The sequence below is a fragment of the Lygodium microphyllum genome, chromosome 24 (assembly GCF_053477565.2).
Source record: "Lygodium microphyllum isolate KBCC chromosome 24, Lygodium_microphyllum_v1.1.10, whole genome shotgun sequence".
NCBI classification, from domain to species: Eukaryota; Viridiplantae; Streptophyta; class Polypodiopsida; order Schizaeales; family Lygodiaceae; genus Lygodium; species Lygodium microphyllum.
In genome coordinates this window covers 96,681,475-96,700,795 of record NC_141158.1, presented here as the reverse complement: position 1 = coordinate 96,700,795, position 19,321 = coordinate 96,681,475, and the positions used below count along the sequence as shown (strand labels likewise).

Here is a 19,321-nt window from a genome sequence, read left to right as displayed (position 1 = left end):
TAAACCATTGCAAACTGAGCATAATCTGATCATAAACTAATCACTTGTTGATCTAAGAACTAATCACAAATTGCTGCAAATGTAAACCCAAACTGATCACAAACTCATTGCAAAAACTGACCAGCCAACAGTGCAAAAACCGATGCACAACTGATTCAAAAAGTGACCATAAACGGTTCTCAAGCTAATCAAAAACTGAGTTGAAACTGATCAGAATTTTTGTCTCAAAATTGAGGCAAAATTCATGCCAAATTGATCATAAGCTGATACAAAAGTATAGTTCCAGTGCCCGGGTGAAAATCATACTCATCTGCATACATCTCACAGCAACTAGTACACTAAGTAATGATCTCGTGGCAAACATACTATCAGTGGAGTACCTTGAATGCATACTGAATACATCAGAGATCCACTACATACGAGAGTTGTCCATAAATGGAGGAGGGAAAGTACTATCTCCCCCTTGAGCATCTGGCAACACTCTAGACCCTTGCTCTGCTGAACTTGATAGCGTCCGACGGCTCTAACTGAAAGGCATCTAGGTAAAGTTGCCAACTGAGGATGGTCTACCAAGTCATCCTCTTCCATCCATTTGGCATCCATTGGTGAATAATTCTAAAATTTCACAAAGTATCTCTTGGAAACTTTACCTTTGACATTTCTTTCCTTATTAAAAGGAAGCGACGGATCGAAGGTTGGACTCCAGAGCTATGGCGGGAGAGCAAGAGCAAGAAAGCAAGATACTAGAAATGGGAACTCCAACAGTCAATGTGTGACCAGGCCTTCCTTTATTCAAACTGTCACTAAAAGAATAAAGAATAAAGTGACGGTGACGGGCGCCCGCCACCTGCAGTGTGCAGTGGCGGTGACTGTCAGTGTAGTAATACACGGGCGGCTAGGCAGAGGCACCTTTACCCCCAACAACCTCCCACTTAAAGGCGAATCTGCCCCAGTGAGGAGTGAAAAGAAAAAGGAAAAAGACAGTACAATATGTACACATGTACAACAGGATGAGGAAAGACGTCATCTCATCCCATGCCCATCAACCTCCTGAGGAAGGCAAAGCGCTCTGTAGAGAGACTTTTCGTGAGCAGATCTACAGGATTCTAGTCAGTCGAGATCTTGACAAGATCAACAAACTTGTCCTCAATGACCCCACGTATGAAGTGATACCTCACCTCAATGTGTTTCGTCTTCGCATGGAAGACCGGATTCTTGGCTAACTGAATAGCACTCATAGAATCCGACTGCAATGTAAGGATAGCATCGATACCAAGGTTAGCAACTGAACGATCCAACCAAATGGCCTCCTTGTAAGCCTCAGTGGCTGCAACATACTCGGCCTCTGTAGTAGAAAGAGCCATGCATTTCTGCACCTTGGACATCCAAGAAACAGCACCTCCAGCATAGGTGAATACATAGCCTGAAGTGGACTTCCTACTATCTGCATGTCCTGTATAATCAGAGTCAATGTACCCCACGACTCCTGTATCCTGGCTGCCATAGCATATGCACATATCTGCAGTGCCCTTCAGGTACCTCATGATACCCTTCACGGCATCCCAATGCTTCTTGCCAGGTGTAGCCATATAGCGTGCCACAACACCAACTGCAAAGGCAATATTTGGACGAGTGGCTATCATGCCATACATAAGACTGCCCACTGCGGATGCATAGGGAATCTTGGCCATCTCGGCCCTCTGCTCATCTGTCTGCGGACAATCAGCCTGTGATACCTTCACATAAGAAGGCAATGGACAGCCAATAGACTTTACGTCCTGCATGCGGAAGCACTCAAGGACTTTATGAATGTACTCCCTCTGTGACAAGTAGAGGAGTCCCTGATGCCTATCGCATCTAATACGCATACCAAGTATGTGAGCGGCCTGTCCAGATCTTTCATCTCAAAGCTCTTCTTGAGCTGAGCCTTAAGAGCATCTAGCTCATCATGAGCTTTCCCTGCTATCAACATATCATCCACATAGAGTACCAAAATCAATAAAGAACCATCATGGGCTTTCTTCGTGTAAAGACACGGATCCATAGCACTCCGGCTATAGCCCTGTGACTGCATAAAGGCATCAAACTTATGATACCACTCCCTAGGTGCCTATTTCAAGCCATAAAGTCTTTTCCTCAATTTGCACACTAGGTGCTGTCTGCCAGGTTCTGCAAAGCCCTTAGGCTACTCCATATAAATCTCATCATGCAAGTCCCCATGTAAGAAAGCCGTCTTGACATCCATCTGGTATAAATCCAAGTCAAGCTGAGCAACCAAAACCAAGACTAAGCGCAGGGTGGTCATCTTAACCACAGGAGAAAAGACCTCATCAAAGTCCACACCATGCTCCTGCTTAAAACCCTTTGCTACCAATCTAGCCTTGTATGCCGGCTTGGAGTGTCCAGGGGTACTTTTCAGCTTGTACACCCACTTGCATGGCAAAGCCTTCTTGCCCGTAGGCAAGGAAACCAAATCCCAAGTGTCATTCTTATGTAGGGAGTCTATCTCAGACTGCATAGCCCTCTCCCAAAAGTGACTATCACCCCTGCACATAGCCTCATCATAGGTGGAAGGCTCTCCTGCATCTGTAACCAAGACCTAATGCATCGAGGGCTGAAATCTATCCGATGGACATCTGTCTCTAGTAGACCGTCTCACGACAGGATCTGCTGCCTGCTCAGCTGCCTGTCCAACACCCTAACCATGAACATCTGTTGCAGCTGTAGGCTGTCCAACTGGCTGTGTGGGAACTCTCGGCTCCTCCTGAAATATGACACTGCGGATCTCAACAACTCTCTCAAGCTGCCTATGCATTTTGTCTTCATGGAAGACTACATCATGATTGCGGATGACTTTTCGCGCCTGCGGATCCCAGAGACGGTAACCCATCTCGCCTGCATCCCTATGACCAAGGAAAATGCATTTGACACTCTTAGGATCCAGCTTACTTTTCTTGTCCCTGGGCACATGGCAAAATGCCTCACATCCAAAGACACGGAGATGCGCATAAGAGGGAGGTTTTCCAGTCCATGCCTCCTCTCCAACCTGGAAATCCAAACCAATAGAGGGTGATCTGTTTATGACATGCACAGCTGTACTAACTGCCTCAGCCCAAAAGCTCTGTGGTAGGCCTGCATGGCTAAGCATACTGCGTACACGCTCCTGGATCGTTCTATTCATCCGCTTAGCCAAACCATTCTGGGGGGGGGGGGGGGTGTAGGAGGCGGTCAACTGACGCTTAATACCCCTCTCATCACATAACTGCTCAAAAGCACGTGAGACATACTCACCCCCATTATTTGTCCTTAGGCATTTTAGCCTATACCCAGACTTGTTCTCAACCAATGCAAGCCGTCTCTGAAACACAGCCAAGACATCAGATTTCAGCTTAATGGGATAAGCCCAAACTTTCCGTGAAAAATCATCTATGAACGTAACAAAATACTTTGCACCATCCATACACTAACAAGGCATGGGCCCACAGATATCCGAATGTACCAATGCCAAGGGCTCACTCATGCGTGGCCCACCAGACTTCTTATGCGTAGACCTAGTCTGCCTGCTATAAAGACAATGCTCACATGAATCAAAACATGCATAATCAAGGGACGGTAAGTACTGCAAACCAGAAAGCATTTTCATTCCCTTCAAAGATATATGGCCCAAACGAGCATGCCAAAGAGATACATATGGAATAGAACCCACAGACAAAACATGATCAAGGGAAGAAGCTGATACAAACCCCCCCCTCCCCCAAATTTTGGCATTCTTGATTCTGGATCAAAAAGCTTGAATTCACCTTCAGTAATTCAATAGTTAACTCTAGCAATCTCCCCATCTTCTCAATTCGACGAGGCTTGGAATGAAGCAAGATCATCCGAGAGCCAGGTGAATCAGTCATGGCATCTCTGGCAACCTCTCTGGGCCTCAAAGTTCAAATTGCCATATTGCATCTTGAAAGCTTCTAGATTGTTGATTTTCCAAGATACCCTTCCCTTAGAGAGTATCTCGTCCAATGGAAAGACTACCCTAAAGAGGATGCTGTTTACCGTAGCACAGAGGAATGAAAAATGGAGCAGAAGTGCGGGAAAAATGGAAGAAGTAGAGATTGCCAGCCTTGGCACCTCTCGCAATCACAAGTCTGCCACAAGTGATCTTCCATGCAGAGTCTCCAAAACATACATGATATCCTGCATCATCAAGCTGTCCAGCTGACATGAGACTGCGTGTCAAAGCAGGTACATGACGTACATCCTGCATAACAAAACTGCTGCCAGAAGGAAACTGCAACCTAACATCACCAATGCCCACAATATCAAGAGAGTTGTCATCACCCAAGCGCACAGAACCCGAAACAGTATGGTATGAATGAAACCTCTCGGCAAGGTGTCACATGAAAGGACGCAATTGAGTCCAAGAGCCAACACTGTGTATACATAGAGTGTATCTCTGTCATCTGCGAAGCACTAGAAGAAGCTGCTAGGATATATTCATCATCATCAACATTCTCAGGTTGCATAACATTAATCTCTTCAATTTTAACACTGGACTTTGCAGGTACTATGCTGCGATCAAAAGACTTATCCTGCACTTTGTCTTTCCCCTTATCTTTGCGCCTTTCATTGCGCAATTCATGGCATTGTGGCCTAATATGGCCCTTTTTCCCACAATGATGACAAGTAACATCTGCATTCCTGCCTTGAGATTTGCTACGTGACTTCCCACGAGACTTGGACTGAGATTTCTGAGAATCCCGTCCACGACCACTACCACTGCTATGCTTTCCATATCCATCATTCCTGCCTCTAACTGTCATAGCATGAGACACATGAGAGGCATCCAAATTCTTACGGTTAACCTCTTTCTGCAAAAGAGCACTCTCAACATCAGATAATTTCAAGATAGCAGTAGAGGCACATAATGCAGTATGAAATACATCCCATAACTCATTAAGAGTACCAAGCAAGAAAAGAGGAGTGACATCCTCTGCAAAAGTGATGTCCTGTGAAGTCAAGTTCTTGAGTATAGCATTGAACTGGCTCAAGTGAGCAGACATAGTCACATTCTCCTTCATGCGCAGATCCATAAGCTGCTTCAGCCAATACATCTGACTCGCTGGACTTTTCTTGTCATAGAGATTTTTTATCTTTTTCCACAACTGCCATGCACTTTGTTCTTCCTCAAAGACATTATAGTGAACCTGTTCTATGAGAGACAATACAATAGTGGACTTGCATAACTCATCAAGCTCGAGTCATTCCTCATCTAGCATAGTTACAGGCGGATGCCCACTCAATCTCAAAGGTTTGATCTGCGATTTCTGTACCAACACCTGCCAAATCTGGCACTTCCAATAAGAGTAATTCGTACCATCAAGCTTAGTGATGTTAAAAATAGCATGATCAGTGGACGAACTCGCCATAATACAGGCTAGAAGACTGTAGACAATTCAAAACTGCTTACTGTTTACTGCAGAAAATGACCAAAAAATCACCAAAATCGAGGAAAAATGGTAAAGAAAGTGGAACCAAAGCTGCTGCCCACCAAGTATTAGTGAAAGTACATCATTTCAGAGTGTTTCAACATGAAAAATCCATGTCATTCTATACATATATGCTTGCTATAATAAATTTTAGATTTTAGTAAAAGAGAGCTGCCAAAATCGGATCCCAAGGCAATCAGATACTGCCAAGACCAAAGCTGGCATCATGCGGGCATAGCATAAGCATATGACGGTCAATAAGCATGAATCCAATACCCAAGTATGTCATACAAACATCTGCCAATGAGTAGGCATACCCCCCAGGCAACGGGGCAAAGTGTTCCTGCCACTACCAAAACTTGACACAAGTAGATGTCAATTCACAAAGATACGGATCCAAAACTGAGACTTAGCTCATAAGCATACAGTGAACCAAGACATATGATGTATCATCCCAAAAGGTAAGAAGTCCTAAAGTCTCAAGTGTCTGTAACTGCTCAATAGCATGTAACGGCTCAATGCATAAAAGTACCACCTGCTCAATGTCTGATAAGCATTCAAGAATGCTCCCACTGGCACAAAAGCCGTATGTACGAGCTTAAGAGCTCAAGCCAAGACAAGACACAGTGCCAATGACATAAGTCCAAGACAATACATCAATAGTATATCCCGAACATGTAGGCGGTAGAGCATCCGTATGTAGCATCCATAAGCATGTAAGACATCAAGTACATCCCAAGATACAACTCCGGCAAGCCAATAAATAGCTCAAGTAAGCTCCGAGAATCCAAGGTCAAGCCAAGACCGAGCTCCAGTAGCAATAGGCTCCAAACAATGTAACTAGCATATAGTAATGGCATAGGCTAAGCATATCAAGACTGGTCAGACATAAGCAACATACATGCCATAAGTACATCCAAGACGGAGCATCCAAATGCTTTGCAAAGCGAGCTCAAGCTCAACCAACGATCCCAAATGAAAACCAAGCTCTATGTCGAGCCCCAAGTGTCAATACATCACCATATATGCCCGAAACATAGCCCGAAAAGCATAGGCATAAGTATACATGAGTAAAATGACTTCCGCCCAACTGTGTACAGCAGTGATTTACTGTTCAAAACTGAGAATTTCAGCACCAAAATCAGCTCCAAATGGTTGCCAAACAATAGGCATACATTGCCCTAACATCCGGGCATCAAACGGGACCAACCGCGCATCAAATGACAATGCTAAACAAGCTGTAGCATCAAATGTCAGTGTAACACTGTCATAAACTGCATGTGGACTGTTATGACAGTCCCAAAACAGTGTTAAATCAGTCCAAATGCTATGCCAACACATCAACCATTAAAACCAAGCATCAAAGCATGTTCATATGCCCGAAATGGAGCCTTTCCAACAAGTGCCAATGGAGGGGGAGAGCTGCTGTTGTGACTGTCAATGCTGAAGACACATATGGGAGGGCTGCGAGATTCCGCCAACTGTAAATGCTGGTCCTGGGGCTGCAAAAAATGGTGGCCAAGCTTCGAGGGGATCCGGTTAAAGCCAAGGAAGGCCTCAAACAAGCTCCAGCAAGTCTTGTTCAAAGGCAAGTGAGATATGAAGCAAGGGAGCTTCAATGGTGGCTGCCCCAATCTTGTTTACAGCCTATGAGACCTGAGAACTGAAGTAAACCCTGAAGAAAATGATCAAATACCTCTGATGTAATGTCCTGAAGGTGCCCAACAATGCCACGAAGGTGCTCGGAAAGCCGGGAAGTGACGGGAGCTAGAAGGAGTCGGATATGGCTGCCGGGAAGGAGACCCAATGCAAGTAGGGAGTCGATGGGATGCTGAGAATGCCACGAACCAAGCTCAAGAGTCGGAAAGCAAAGCTCTGATACCAATTGAAAGGAAGCGACGGATTGAAGGTTGGACTCCAGAGCTATGGCGGGAGAGCAAGAGCAAGAAAGGGAGAGACTAGAAATGGGAACTCCAACAGTCACAATGTGTGACCAAGCCTTCTTTTATTCAAACTGTCACTAAAAGAATAAAGAATAAAGTGACGATGACAGGCGCCCGCCACCTGCAGTGTGCAGTAGCAGTGACTATCAGTGTAGTAATACACGGGTGGCTAGGCAGAGGCGCCTTTACTCCCAACACTTATGTGCCAAAATCTACTCAGGTACCAAACTCTCATCTAGCTCCTTAACCTCACACTAAATTTCAGCAGACATATCCTTTGGCACATCACCATGAAAAGGCCTCGACAAACTGACATAAAAGGCATTGTGTATCCACCAATGTGGAGGTAATTTCAACCGACATGCCACATCACTGATCTTCTCCAACACCTAGAAGGGCCCATAGTATCTCATACTTAACTTCGGATACAATCTTTCTCTTCCTTTCATCTTTTTCAGCCTTGCCTTTTCAAAACGTAGCAATACATAATCACCCTCTGCAAACTTGAAAGCATGTCTATGGCGATCAACTGCCCTCTTTTGCTTTTCTTGTGATCTCTGAAGTGCATATTTTATCTTTGCATAGGCTACATCCAAGTTTTCCACATAACAATCAGCCTTAAAGATCTTATCCTTAGTTTGCAGAATAGGTGGTACCTTATTGCCACCCTCAACCACCTCAAATGGAGCTTTGCCCGTAGAATTATACACTGTGTTGTTGTAAGCAAACTCAACCAAGGGCAAATATTGCTCCCACTGTGTCTTGTAGTCTGAAACATACCACCTAAAAAGATCTAACGCTGTGGAATTTGCTTCCTCAGACTGATCATTTGTCTGCGGATCAAAGGATGATAAGAATTTCAGTGTGATACCCATATTCTCAAACAAGCCCTTCCAAAATAAACTGGTCATCCGAGGGTCTCCATCACTAATGATCGACTCTGGCATACCATGATACTTAAAGATGTGCTGCAAAAACAATCGTACCATATGATCAACATTTATTTTCTTCCTCACTGGAATGAAATGGGCTTGTTTACTAAACCTATAAATGATAGTCCATATCCCATCATTCCCTGTAGGTGTCTTAGGAAGCTCAAAAATAAAGTCCATTGCAATGCTCTACCAAGGCCTATTTGGAATAGGCAAGGGCTGCAACAAGCCCAGCATCTTTTGCCTATCATGCTTTAACTTCTGACATACGATGCATGTCTTAACAAACTGTTCTACATCATGCCTCAAAGCTGGCCAATAAAAGAAATGCTCCACTGCCTTGACCGTAGCATCAATATCTCTATATCTTGCATACGGAGAAGCATGACTTTCAGTGATAAATCTAGGCCTTAACTGCTTTGTGACACACAATCATCCATGCATCATCAGAAATCCATCTCTTAGCACAAAGTATCCATGCCTTTGGCCATTGCAAACTAATCATAAGCATTAGCAAAGTCCGAATCAGCAACGTATTGCTCTTTCATGGCATCCAACTCAGTATGATAAACCATGATGTCAGCTGAAATTTGTGGCTTATGTGACAGTGCATCAGCCACAACATTCTTTTTACCATCAATATGTACAATCTGAAAATAAAACATAGAGAGAAAATTTGCCCATCTCATATGCTTCCTTGACAACTTTGTCTCTGTCAGAAAGTACCTCAAAGTTTTATGGTATGTCTGCACTGTAAAATCAGCCCCAAACAAATAATGTTTCCACATAGACAGTGCATGAATTACAGCCAAGAGCTCTTTCTCATAGGCCTGCAAATTCTTTTCTGCACCGTGGAGAATTCGGCTCTCATAAGCCACAACTCGGCCGTCTTGCATAAGAACAGCCCCAATTCTGTTACCACATGTATCACATTGAACTATGAATGACTTCCTTAGATCGAGCAACACAAGCACAGGATCTGAAGTCATCTTTTTCTTCAACTTTTCAAATGCTGAAATTTCCACTGTTGTCCATCTAAATGGCATATTCTTCTTCTACAAGGCATACAATGGAGATGCAATTTCAGCAAGCCCGCGTACATACTTCCTGTGGTAAGAACATAAAACCAAGAAGCTGCAAATCTCATACACATTCCTCAAAGGTGGCCATGATCGTATTGCTTCAACCTTTGCAGGGTCCATGCGAATACCATCAACCGATACAATATGCCCCAGAAAGTGGATTTCATGCAAGAAGAATTCACTTTTCTTGTCATTGATAACCATCCTATGGTCACGTAGTTCATTGAACATAATGTCCAAGTGTTTTCTATGCTCTGCCTTGTTCTTTGAATAGACAATCATATCATCAAAGAAAGTGCCCACAAATCCTCTATATGGCCTAAAGATATGATCCATCATCTAATTAAAAGTGACAAGAGCATTTGTAAGTCCAAAAGGCATAACAAGAAACTCATACAATCCAAAAGATATCCTAAAAGTTGTCTTAAGCACATCTTCTGGTCTAATGCGTATCTGATGATACCTACTTTTCAAATCTATACGGCTAAATATGGCTACCCCTTGCAATCTATCCATAACATCATCGATTCGAGGAATCGGAAAGCGGTTTCTTATTGTGATCTTGTTCAAAGTACAATAATCAATGCACATACGCCATGAACAATCCTTTTTCTACACTAAAAGCACTAGAGAACAAAAAGGAGATGAGCTGGGCCGAATCAACCCTTTTTCTAACAGCTCATTTACCTAACTCATAATCTCTTCCTGTTGGGCTGCACTGACTCTGTAGGATGGCTTATTAGGTGGGCTACTTCCAAGTATAAGATCTATGCCATGATATTTTGGCCTTTTAGGCGGTAGCTGCCCTGGAAGGGCATACATTTTCAGAAATAACATGTGATCCTTCTCTAACTTAGACATGTTCCCAACATTCTCACTATCATCTTTATCCTTAGTAAAAACCAAGTACACTGAAAGATAATTTTTCATTACTTTGGAAATGACAGCTACAGATACAACAGGGACAGATTCACCTTTCAACTTTGCATCAAGTGTGAGTACCTTTCCCTTATGCTCAATAGTGATCTTTTTTGCACGACAATCAATCAATGCATGAATACGGTGACACCATGGCATACCAAGCAATACATCACAACCCTCAAGTGGAGCAATGAAGAACTCTTCGTTGTCTACATATCCTTGTATATGCAATTGAAGCTTTCCAATGAGCGGTGTGACGGGCTCTGCATGGCCTTTACATGCCATTCCAACTCTCCCCATGGGTCCATCTCATCCTCTCTGATACCTAGACGGGCGGCCATGTCAACAGAGATGAAGTTGGTTCATTCACCATTATCAAAGAAAATCAATGCATGCTAATCCCTAATTTTGCCCCATGCTCTGCACAACTAAGCAGCATCATCATTGGGCTGATCACTAACAACGAGCACCAATCCCACTAATGTTTTGGGCTTTTTTCCTTTAGAATCTCCCTAATTTTCTGATTTTTCCAGCTTGCTGCCTATTGGGACAGTCTCTCACAATGTGACCCTCCTATTCACAAATAAAACATTTATTTGCAACCATCAATTCCCTACGTTGTGCCAGTGTTTTTGAGCCCTTTCTTTGTTGTTTTGACCTCTTTTCAAGGTGATTTTCAGATCTGCCCCTTTTCTCAGCCTTAAAACAACTTTTTATTCGGCTTCTCCCCACTCTCTAGGAAGCCCGAATCCTTTCCACGCAGCAAAGCATCAGCTATAGCAGCAAGCTCTATAAGCTAAGGCATGCTAGACATGGTGGATTCAATGCAAAAATCCCTGATTCCTTTGGGCAGCCCACAAACATATTTTTCCACTTGCTCATGAAGGGGTACGGGGCGATAAGAAGTAATAGGCAGTAATGCATCCCAAAACTTCTTATTATATTGCTCCAAATTCTTACATTCCTTAGCATCCAGCTTATTCCAAGCTATCATGATGTCCACCTCAAAGGTACTTGTCAACAATTCAATCCAAACATTTGCTTGAATTGTACCCACGTTGACGGTGCTCTACCTTGCATCATAAGAGTGAACCACCACTATAATGCATTCCCTTTCAAGAAAGGGGCTGCCTTTCGAATCTTAGAGGACTCCGTGAAGTTTCCCCCTAAATAGACTGTATCAAATTGCTGAATGAAAGCCAGCTTTCAGCCTATCTTGTACACCGCTGAAGAACTCAAACTTCACTTCTTTTCCACCCTCATCAATCTTTTGTTGCCCCTTTGGGTGTCAAGTTGTCATACATTGGCTGCTGCAAAAAGGGTGCATTTGCTGAATTTACATCAAAACCAATGCCAAATGGACCATTTGCATGACCAACATTCATTCCTTGAGCCCCATAAGCATTCGGGGGTGCAGATGCAGTACCAAACATGCTACTTTGTGCCCCAAGCATCAAGCCAATGCTGCCATACATAGGGTTTTGCATATTTCCAGCCATGCGCAAATACATTGGGCCTTGCACACCATGTATTGGTTGTTGCATACCATAGGGATTTGTGGTATACATTTCCGTATCCGGTCCTTGTCCAACCATAGTATGAAAAATCATGCTTCCACAAAATATCCTGGCTGCCCCATCATAGCATGCATGCTCGGCTTTCCAAAATCCATTGGATTGGCACTTTCGTGATAGCCTTGCATTTGCATTCCTTGCCCCGTAGGTACCAACGGTTTTATTTCATTAGCATCTTTGGGAGCTTCAAATGAAGGGTTTGGCATTATCTTTGGTGCATCTTGCTGCCCCGAAGGTGTAGAAGACGTCTTCTTCTTATTGCCTTAGTTGTCCTCCTTTGAAGCATTCAAAGATCGGGTAAATTAAGGATTCTTTGCTAATTCAGCAGAGAGATTTGCTGCTGTCCTCATCCGATTCTTGAACTGGTCATCAAATTTCTCTTCACTTTGCTAGTCATCAACCTCCTTATGCCCTGAAGGCCGTGCATCTTCCCCAACAGTAACATTTTCAGCTTGTTGTCCATGGTCTGAGCCTTGTCCAAGGTCAGGCATTGCATTTCATTCATTCCCATGTAAACGTTCATATTGAGAGGCATCATGATTCATCATTGCTTAAATCCATCTTACTGTATGAAGACATATTGCTGTAATTTCTCAGCCGAGAGTAAAAATCAGCACTTGCACAAAGCTTTTGCTTGCAATCAGGTGCCTTGGACCCACCTAATCAAGGGATTGAGTGGCATCCCAGCAATGGAACCATATAACCAGCCTTCCTTCCGTGGATAGGTGGTAAATCCCTGATTACAACTTAATTACAACAGAAAACAATTAATGAGAATCTGAAAATACAAATTTACCTACTGAGCTTGGACAATGCACACCCGATTGGCCCCAAAATTGACGCCCCTTTCGGTATTTCTTTAGCTTTATTGAAGAAAAAGTTGATTTACAATGGAATTCTTCCGATCCCCTTCGCAATCCAAACTCCCCTTGCTGTTCAAAGTGACCAGCAAGTCTTCAATCTATTTTGCCCCTTGATTCGGGCACTTAATTGGCATTTACCCACTTCATAGATGATGGAAATGCCCCAAATTCAATGGCTGGCTAGTCCTCCACCTGAATTTAGCTGAGTTTCACCTTCGGCCTTGTTGAATCCCAAGTCTTGGAGCTTCCAATTTTTGGCACACTTCCCAAGGCTGCTGCTAAACCCTAATTTCCATTGTAATACAGCAGAGAAATTTGCAATTTCTCAACCTCCAAGGGTCCAAATGCTGAGATCTTCGGAGCAAGGCGGTGAAATGGCTAGGAGATGAGAGAGAAAGCTGTAGAGAGAGAAAATTCAAAGTTTTGTCGCAAAGAATGACTCAAAATCAGTCAAATGCAGCTGTTGCCCTGCCATAACAGCTTGTAGATGCAAAGAATTGAAAAAAATAAGTCATTTACTGTTACTACCCTGTCTCAACAGCTTGTAGATGCTGTCATTTACTGTTGATTGGTCTTCTCCTACCCCTGGCTGCCTCAGAAGGTTCTCCAATGCCTGCAAATCAGACCAGCAGCATCTCCTCCCTCTCTCTTGTAGGCTAAATACACTAAAAATGCCTCTCCAGCCTCTAAAGACGTTTTTCAGTCTTGCATGGGCATTTTTGATAAGTGACAGCCTTCCCAAATGGTTTTTCCAGCATTATCCATAATTAAATATTAATTTTACTGAAAATTAATCTAATAATTATTTCGATGCCCTGAAAAATAATCTGACTGGCCAATAATTAAATTGGCTAGGCAACTTTCATTCCCGAGTGTCTCTGCGCCATCTTTGACCATCAGATTGACGTTAGGTAACATAAAACGCCACTTCTCTAGTGTCACCAACTAACACTTATGGCCAAATGAATGACCTAGGCCAACAACTAGCACCAGATACTACCAAATACCTGTGCGGCATAACTTATAGCAACTTTTGCCTTTGACATCCCGTGATTTCTTCGAGTCCCGGGCTCTTAAATTTACTTTAACCCCAGTTGCACCTCACATGTGCAACATTTACTTAATCATGTGATTAAAAATTAATCCACATGTTAAGTGAGGTTTCAAAAATACATGTCCTCATGACGATTGGATTCTTGGAGTACTACCTATATGGACCACTACTGACTTGAAGCGGGTAGATGATGGACAACCACCTCGTTGCAATGCCCGTCACTTTTTACTTTGGTTAATGAGGATAGTCTTCCTTGAAAGGCTCCAGTATCTTGGGCCTGTGTCATGTTTTAGTGTCTTGCCTCTACACAGATCTCTCTCTCTCTCTCTCTCTCTCTCTCTCTCTCTCTCTCGTAAAGGGTACTATATTATTTACTGAAAAAAAAAGAGTCACAGATGATCTACAAGGACAGCAGAGTAACAGAGGATATTATTATATGCCATGAGAATTCTGCCAGGGGAGAAGCCCAGCAAAAATATGTATGAGTACCTACGAGCCCCTCCACAATGGCCAAGCTAATAAGCAATGAGGCTGTGTTGGCAATGGGTCAGCTAAAACTGATAGTTAATTGGACTTTGTTCAATTCAGTTTCCTTATCTACATAAGTCTACACCATAGTCTCTTGTCTGTGTTTCCCCAAAGTTGAACACAGCCCCAAGCTATGATGGTTTTTCCAGCTTTAGTAATCAAGTAAGCTAGAACAACATCAATAAAACCCTAGTCAGGTAGGCACATCTTCCATTCCCCCAACTTTAACATTCAAATAAGGACAGCTTAACCATGCTCATGAAATTAGTTATCTGTTTCAATGGTAGCAATATAGAAAGTATTATTCCACATAAACCAGCATCTATTAAAAACTTTTTTCTTCACTCCTGAGTTTGACCATCTTCTCCACCACCTTCACTTCCACTATGATTCAACAAAATTCTTGTACTATTCTTTCTATTCTCTTTCATATAAATGGTATGATCAATGTGACGCTTTGAAATTGAACCTACATTGGTTACAACAGTATGAATATCTCTTAATGCCATGGTTGATTCATATGGCATCTTGGTGATTACTAGTCAAACTTAAAATGCTTATTGTTTAGGTTTTATCACATTCTTCTTTACATCTATTGCATAGGTTATAATGCCTAAAAGAAAAATGAGCATTCTCTTGATAGAAGTGTGCAATAGGAAAGATAAGAAGGGCATTGGATCACTAATATGTATCATTGCTCTCGTGTCTCTGCATCCATATCACAAAGAAGTATGTCTGCCTCCCAAGACTGTGCCCACTACAAATGCAGACACCATAGTTTAGGATTGGAAAGAGCAAAAGAATTTCTGCATATTGCCAGTATGGGGATATATATTGTCAACAAAGATACAATGATGAAGCTACTATGAGATGAGTTTCCACAAGCAAATGATTTTGGCAGTGAAGTCAGTTGGACAGCATCTGACAAGTGATCCTTCTGTCGATTCACACCTGCTGTCCTGCTGCAAGAAGGGAAATATCTCAGAGGGTTTATGCTCTTGTCTCTCTCATAGTGCTGATCAAAGGATTATAAATCTCTGACTTCCAAGGTGTCTCACTTTCAACAATGCAAAACAGTCTAATTCTTATCAATCCTGATAATGAAAGCTTTAAACAACAGTAGCAAGACCAAACCAATAGTTGAATATGGCCCTTCAAAGCTTTATAGAGTTAAGAAAATCCATAGATTTGTGAAGAATCATTGCTCTCCACACTGAGAATTCAGCACAATCAACACAGAATACCCTAGAGATATGGCTGATAAGCATGAGCCATGAACCATAACATATGGATAGAATGGAGCCTTGAAAGAGCTTCAACACCAAATCATGGTCACAAGAGCTGTTCTACAGCTTAGTCTCAGTCCTGTACAGCAGTACAAACAATTCAGCCTCTGTCTCCACAGGGGCCCATGCTGTGTGTCCACCTCTTTAGAACTTTTACTAATCCTGATGCAGTGTAAGTTCATCTGCTTATACCATTATAGCCCAATGTGATTACTAATTGGTTAACTTGCTTTCGAGGTTTGCTGATCTGGTTGACTGCAAGTGGACTTATCCAACTGGTAGGGTCATCTTTTTAACTTCAGTTCTCTGGCCCTTAATGTCTTTGTCCTCTACCAAGTACATTCAAAAACCAACCATCTGTAAGCTCCTCCAAGGTTTCCATGTCTTCTGATTGCTCCACCCCTGCATTACTTATTCACTAACCAGTGCAATAGGAGTAGCCTGTAAAGTTGTCAAACTAAGGGGACCCCATCGTGGCATCTAGAAGAAACTGGGTAAGTGGAGTTGTAAACATCACGAGTCACTTGGGAAGCATCCCCCCGAACCGAAACTATGTCTGATCCATCTATTAAAACTGCTGATTAGGCTGCAAAAACATTTACTTGAACTACTATAGTCCACTTATAAAGCCTAAATCCCTGATGCAAACACCTTAAAACCAACAAAACACACCTAAAGAGCCACTTTCACAGTGCCATTACCGAAAGCTATCATCAAAATTCTGATGCACTAGTCTAAAAGCTTATTTAGCACTGCCATTCCAAGCTCCTAGACAACTGCCAATCCAGTCAATGTCCGTTGCAATTACATCAAAAGGCAATTGAGTCCCATTGCAACCTTGAGCAGGGTGTGGAAAATAGACTACCAAACGAGCTTAAGAAGTAATTCCATTGTGTTTATGTACAGACTGTCCTCGTGATCTAAATCATAACGGCAATCAGATTATGCTCGAAGCAAATTGGATGATGAGAGAAGGATCTTACTTGTCTCGTCCTCTAGACATGGCGGCATTCAATCGGTAGAGGTGAGTCCTGATGTCGCTAGAACGATCTTCAAGAGAGGCGTTTCCTGCTGAAAGCCATGGCATAAAGATCTCTCTCTCTCTCTCTCTCTCTCTCTCTCTCTCTCTAATTAGGAGAGCGAAAAACTGTGTCTAGAAAGATCATAGCGCAATCCACGTCAAGGTTTTGTTTCATCGCAGCAAGCTTGCTGTAACGACAGGGAAGGTTTGGACAAACGGCCATCCGAAAAGAAGAAGACAGAGGAGCAGGGGGGGAGTGTAATTACAATAGAAAGAAAGCACCCTCGGGCCTCTTTCTTTTTTCTTTTGGTCGGGTATCCTCGATCTGTGTAGCAGCTCCTTTGCTCGGTTATCGGGAATTAATATGATTTCTCTCTGTCTCTGATTATCGAAAATTAGTACTCTCTCTATCGCTGATTATCGAAATTGCAACTTGGACAAACGGCCATCCGAAAAGAAGAAGACAGAAGAGCAGGGGGGGAGTGTAATTACAATAGAAAGAAAGCACCCTCGGACCTCTTTCTTTTTTCTTTTGGCGGGGTATCCTCGATCTGTGTAGCAGCTCCTTTGCTCGGTTATCGGGAATTATTATGCTCTCTCTCTCTCTCTCCTGTGATTATCGAAAATGTGAAATGCTCTCTATCTTTTTCTGATTTTAGAGAATTACATCACACACACACACACACACTCTCTCTCTCTCTCTCTCTCTCTCTCTCTCTCTCTCTGTGTTGTCCAGGGCCCAGGCACATTCGGTAGACACAGCCCGGTACAGGTGCAGGTGCAGGTGCAGGTGCAGAGAGCCCAATACTTATTTGGGACAAAGTCGAGTTGGGCTGGAGAATCGGGATGCCCGACGACGAACTAGACGTCCCATGGCATCTTGCCTGAAACGAATCCACAGCCTTCCACTCATTGCTCACCACGTGCTGGAAGAAACGAAGCTAATGATGATGCCTTTCCACAGAAATTAAAAAGCTAATGATGATCCCCATGGCCTTTCAAGTATGATGCCCATTGCCTTTCAAGTTTCCGGTGGAAAGGCAGCGTCATTCAGATTCTAACAGCGTCAAAAGCTCAATGCCATTTTGCCAGTCTTGAGGATTTTAATGTTTAACCATCAAATGCTCTAAAGACAAGAGGGTGTCCAAACAACCTCAAAATCTAAGGTAAAGGTCTTTATATTAGTATTTGCAGCCTTACATCAGAAAAAATCAAGCCCTTACCAAGCTTTGTAACTTAGAGATTACAACTTTCGAGCTCGTAAAATGACCAACAAGGTTTGAAACACAACCCTTGGTGTCCCTTGAAACGGCATGATGCTCCTCCCTTCCTGAAACTTGATCAACACCACACTCCTAATTACTTGCCAAACTTCATAGACCACGAGTATCGTTCTACCTTTTCAACCTAGCAATGCAAGTCTCCAAGATATTACGTCACATCATGCAATTGTGCACAAGAAAGTCAATCTTGCACTCAAACCCCTCACAAAGGGGACAATAATTGTCTATCTGATTCCATCTCATTAGCTTATCTCTTGTGGGAAATTTGCACATGATAACCCTCCAAAGCATGAGGTTATGTCAAGCAAAGGGAGTGGCCTTATGGGCATCCAAAGTTAGACTTTTAAGCTTTCTAGTTGAGAGAATATGATAGTATTTAGACTAGTAAGCCAGGCTTTAGCTATACAATCCTCTTTCCTTTGGGTCAAGAACAAGCTACTATTTGAGACCATTATTTCTTTGCATTTTAAACTGACTCCAACTGAATTATACTATGTTGAGAGGAGAGGAGGGCCAATCCTCTTGAACATTGGTAAAGAGAGTGATTAGCCCTCCCCATAAGAAAGGAGGGCCACATTGATAACTCTTTATGCCAAGTCTTAACCATCATTTGTGCAACCTCCATGCTATTAATCTTGATTTTAGCCTCATAAGAAAGGAGCCTTGAAACCATTTGAGCCCAATCCAATGCTTATTATTTATAGGAGCATTTGCAATTCAATGTCTTGGTAGCACCACCCAAGGTTGGGTGCAAACAAGGGTCTTTTTCAACCATTTCAATCTAAAATTTTTGCTCTTTAATAGAGAGACAATATCCTTGATCCTCCCTCGGACTTGTCAAAAGAGATCTATGTCCAAGAGAGAAAGTGCCACATTTGTGTTGCATGTCAGCCTACCACAAAAATTTCATGTATCTTTTTTCAAGTTGCTCCCACGACAATTTGGAAAAAAGGGGAGTACCATGGCCATGAATACACAATAGGATTGTAGCAATTGCTTAAGAACAACCAATTTACCTAAAAATACATTTTCATCCAATAATCCAATTTAGGGGAAATTATTTGCTCTAGCCACTCAAACCTTTACTTCATAGTGATTCCTTGGCCCCACCGGGCAACCAAGATATCCATTTATATTACCTAGGCCTATGTCCTTCAGATCAAATTTCTTCAACACACCAAGATCGTCATTATGAGTAAGCCTTAGGACCTTTGTCTTATCAATGCTCACCTTGGAGCTAGAAACATCTGCAAATTGTGAATAGATCTCAAAGAGAGTGGCAATACTCCTTTCATCCTCTTCGATCATGTTTGCATTGTCATGGGCAACTGTCGCGGTGAAGTAGGAACCA

General features: G+C 42.7%; 1 protein-coding gene across 11 annotated transcripts in view; it reads right to left on the bottom strand.

Moving 5' to 3' along the window:
- Positions 1 to 17,665, bottom strand: part of LOC148015397 (uncharacterized) — a 157,689-nt gene extending 140,024 nt beyond the window's left edge. The window contains exons 1-3 of one of the 11 annotated variants that reach the window (XM_087665497.1): positions 17,180 to 17,662; positions 16,954 to 17,068; positions 16,650 to 16,737 (exon numbers count right to left, since the gene is read on the bottom strand). In XM_087665497.1, the coding sequence (XP_087521623.1) occupies positions 16,650 to 16,677 (28 nt within the window). In that variant the 5' untranslated portion in view covers positions 16,678 to 16,737; positions 16,954 to 17,068; positions 17,180 to 17,662. Of the gene's footprint in view, positions 1 to 16,649; positions 16,738 to 16,953; positions 17,151 to 17,179 lie in introns of those variants that run through there. The other 10 variants (XM_087665500.1, XR_015688374.1, XM_087665505.1 and 7 more) reach the window with 10 other exon arrangements.
- Positions 17,666 to 19,321: the final 1,656 nt, after the last annotated feature.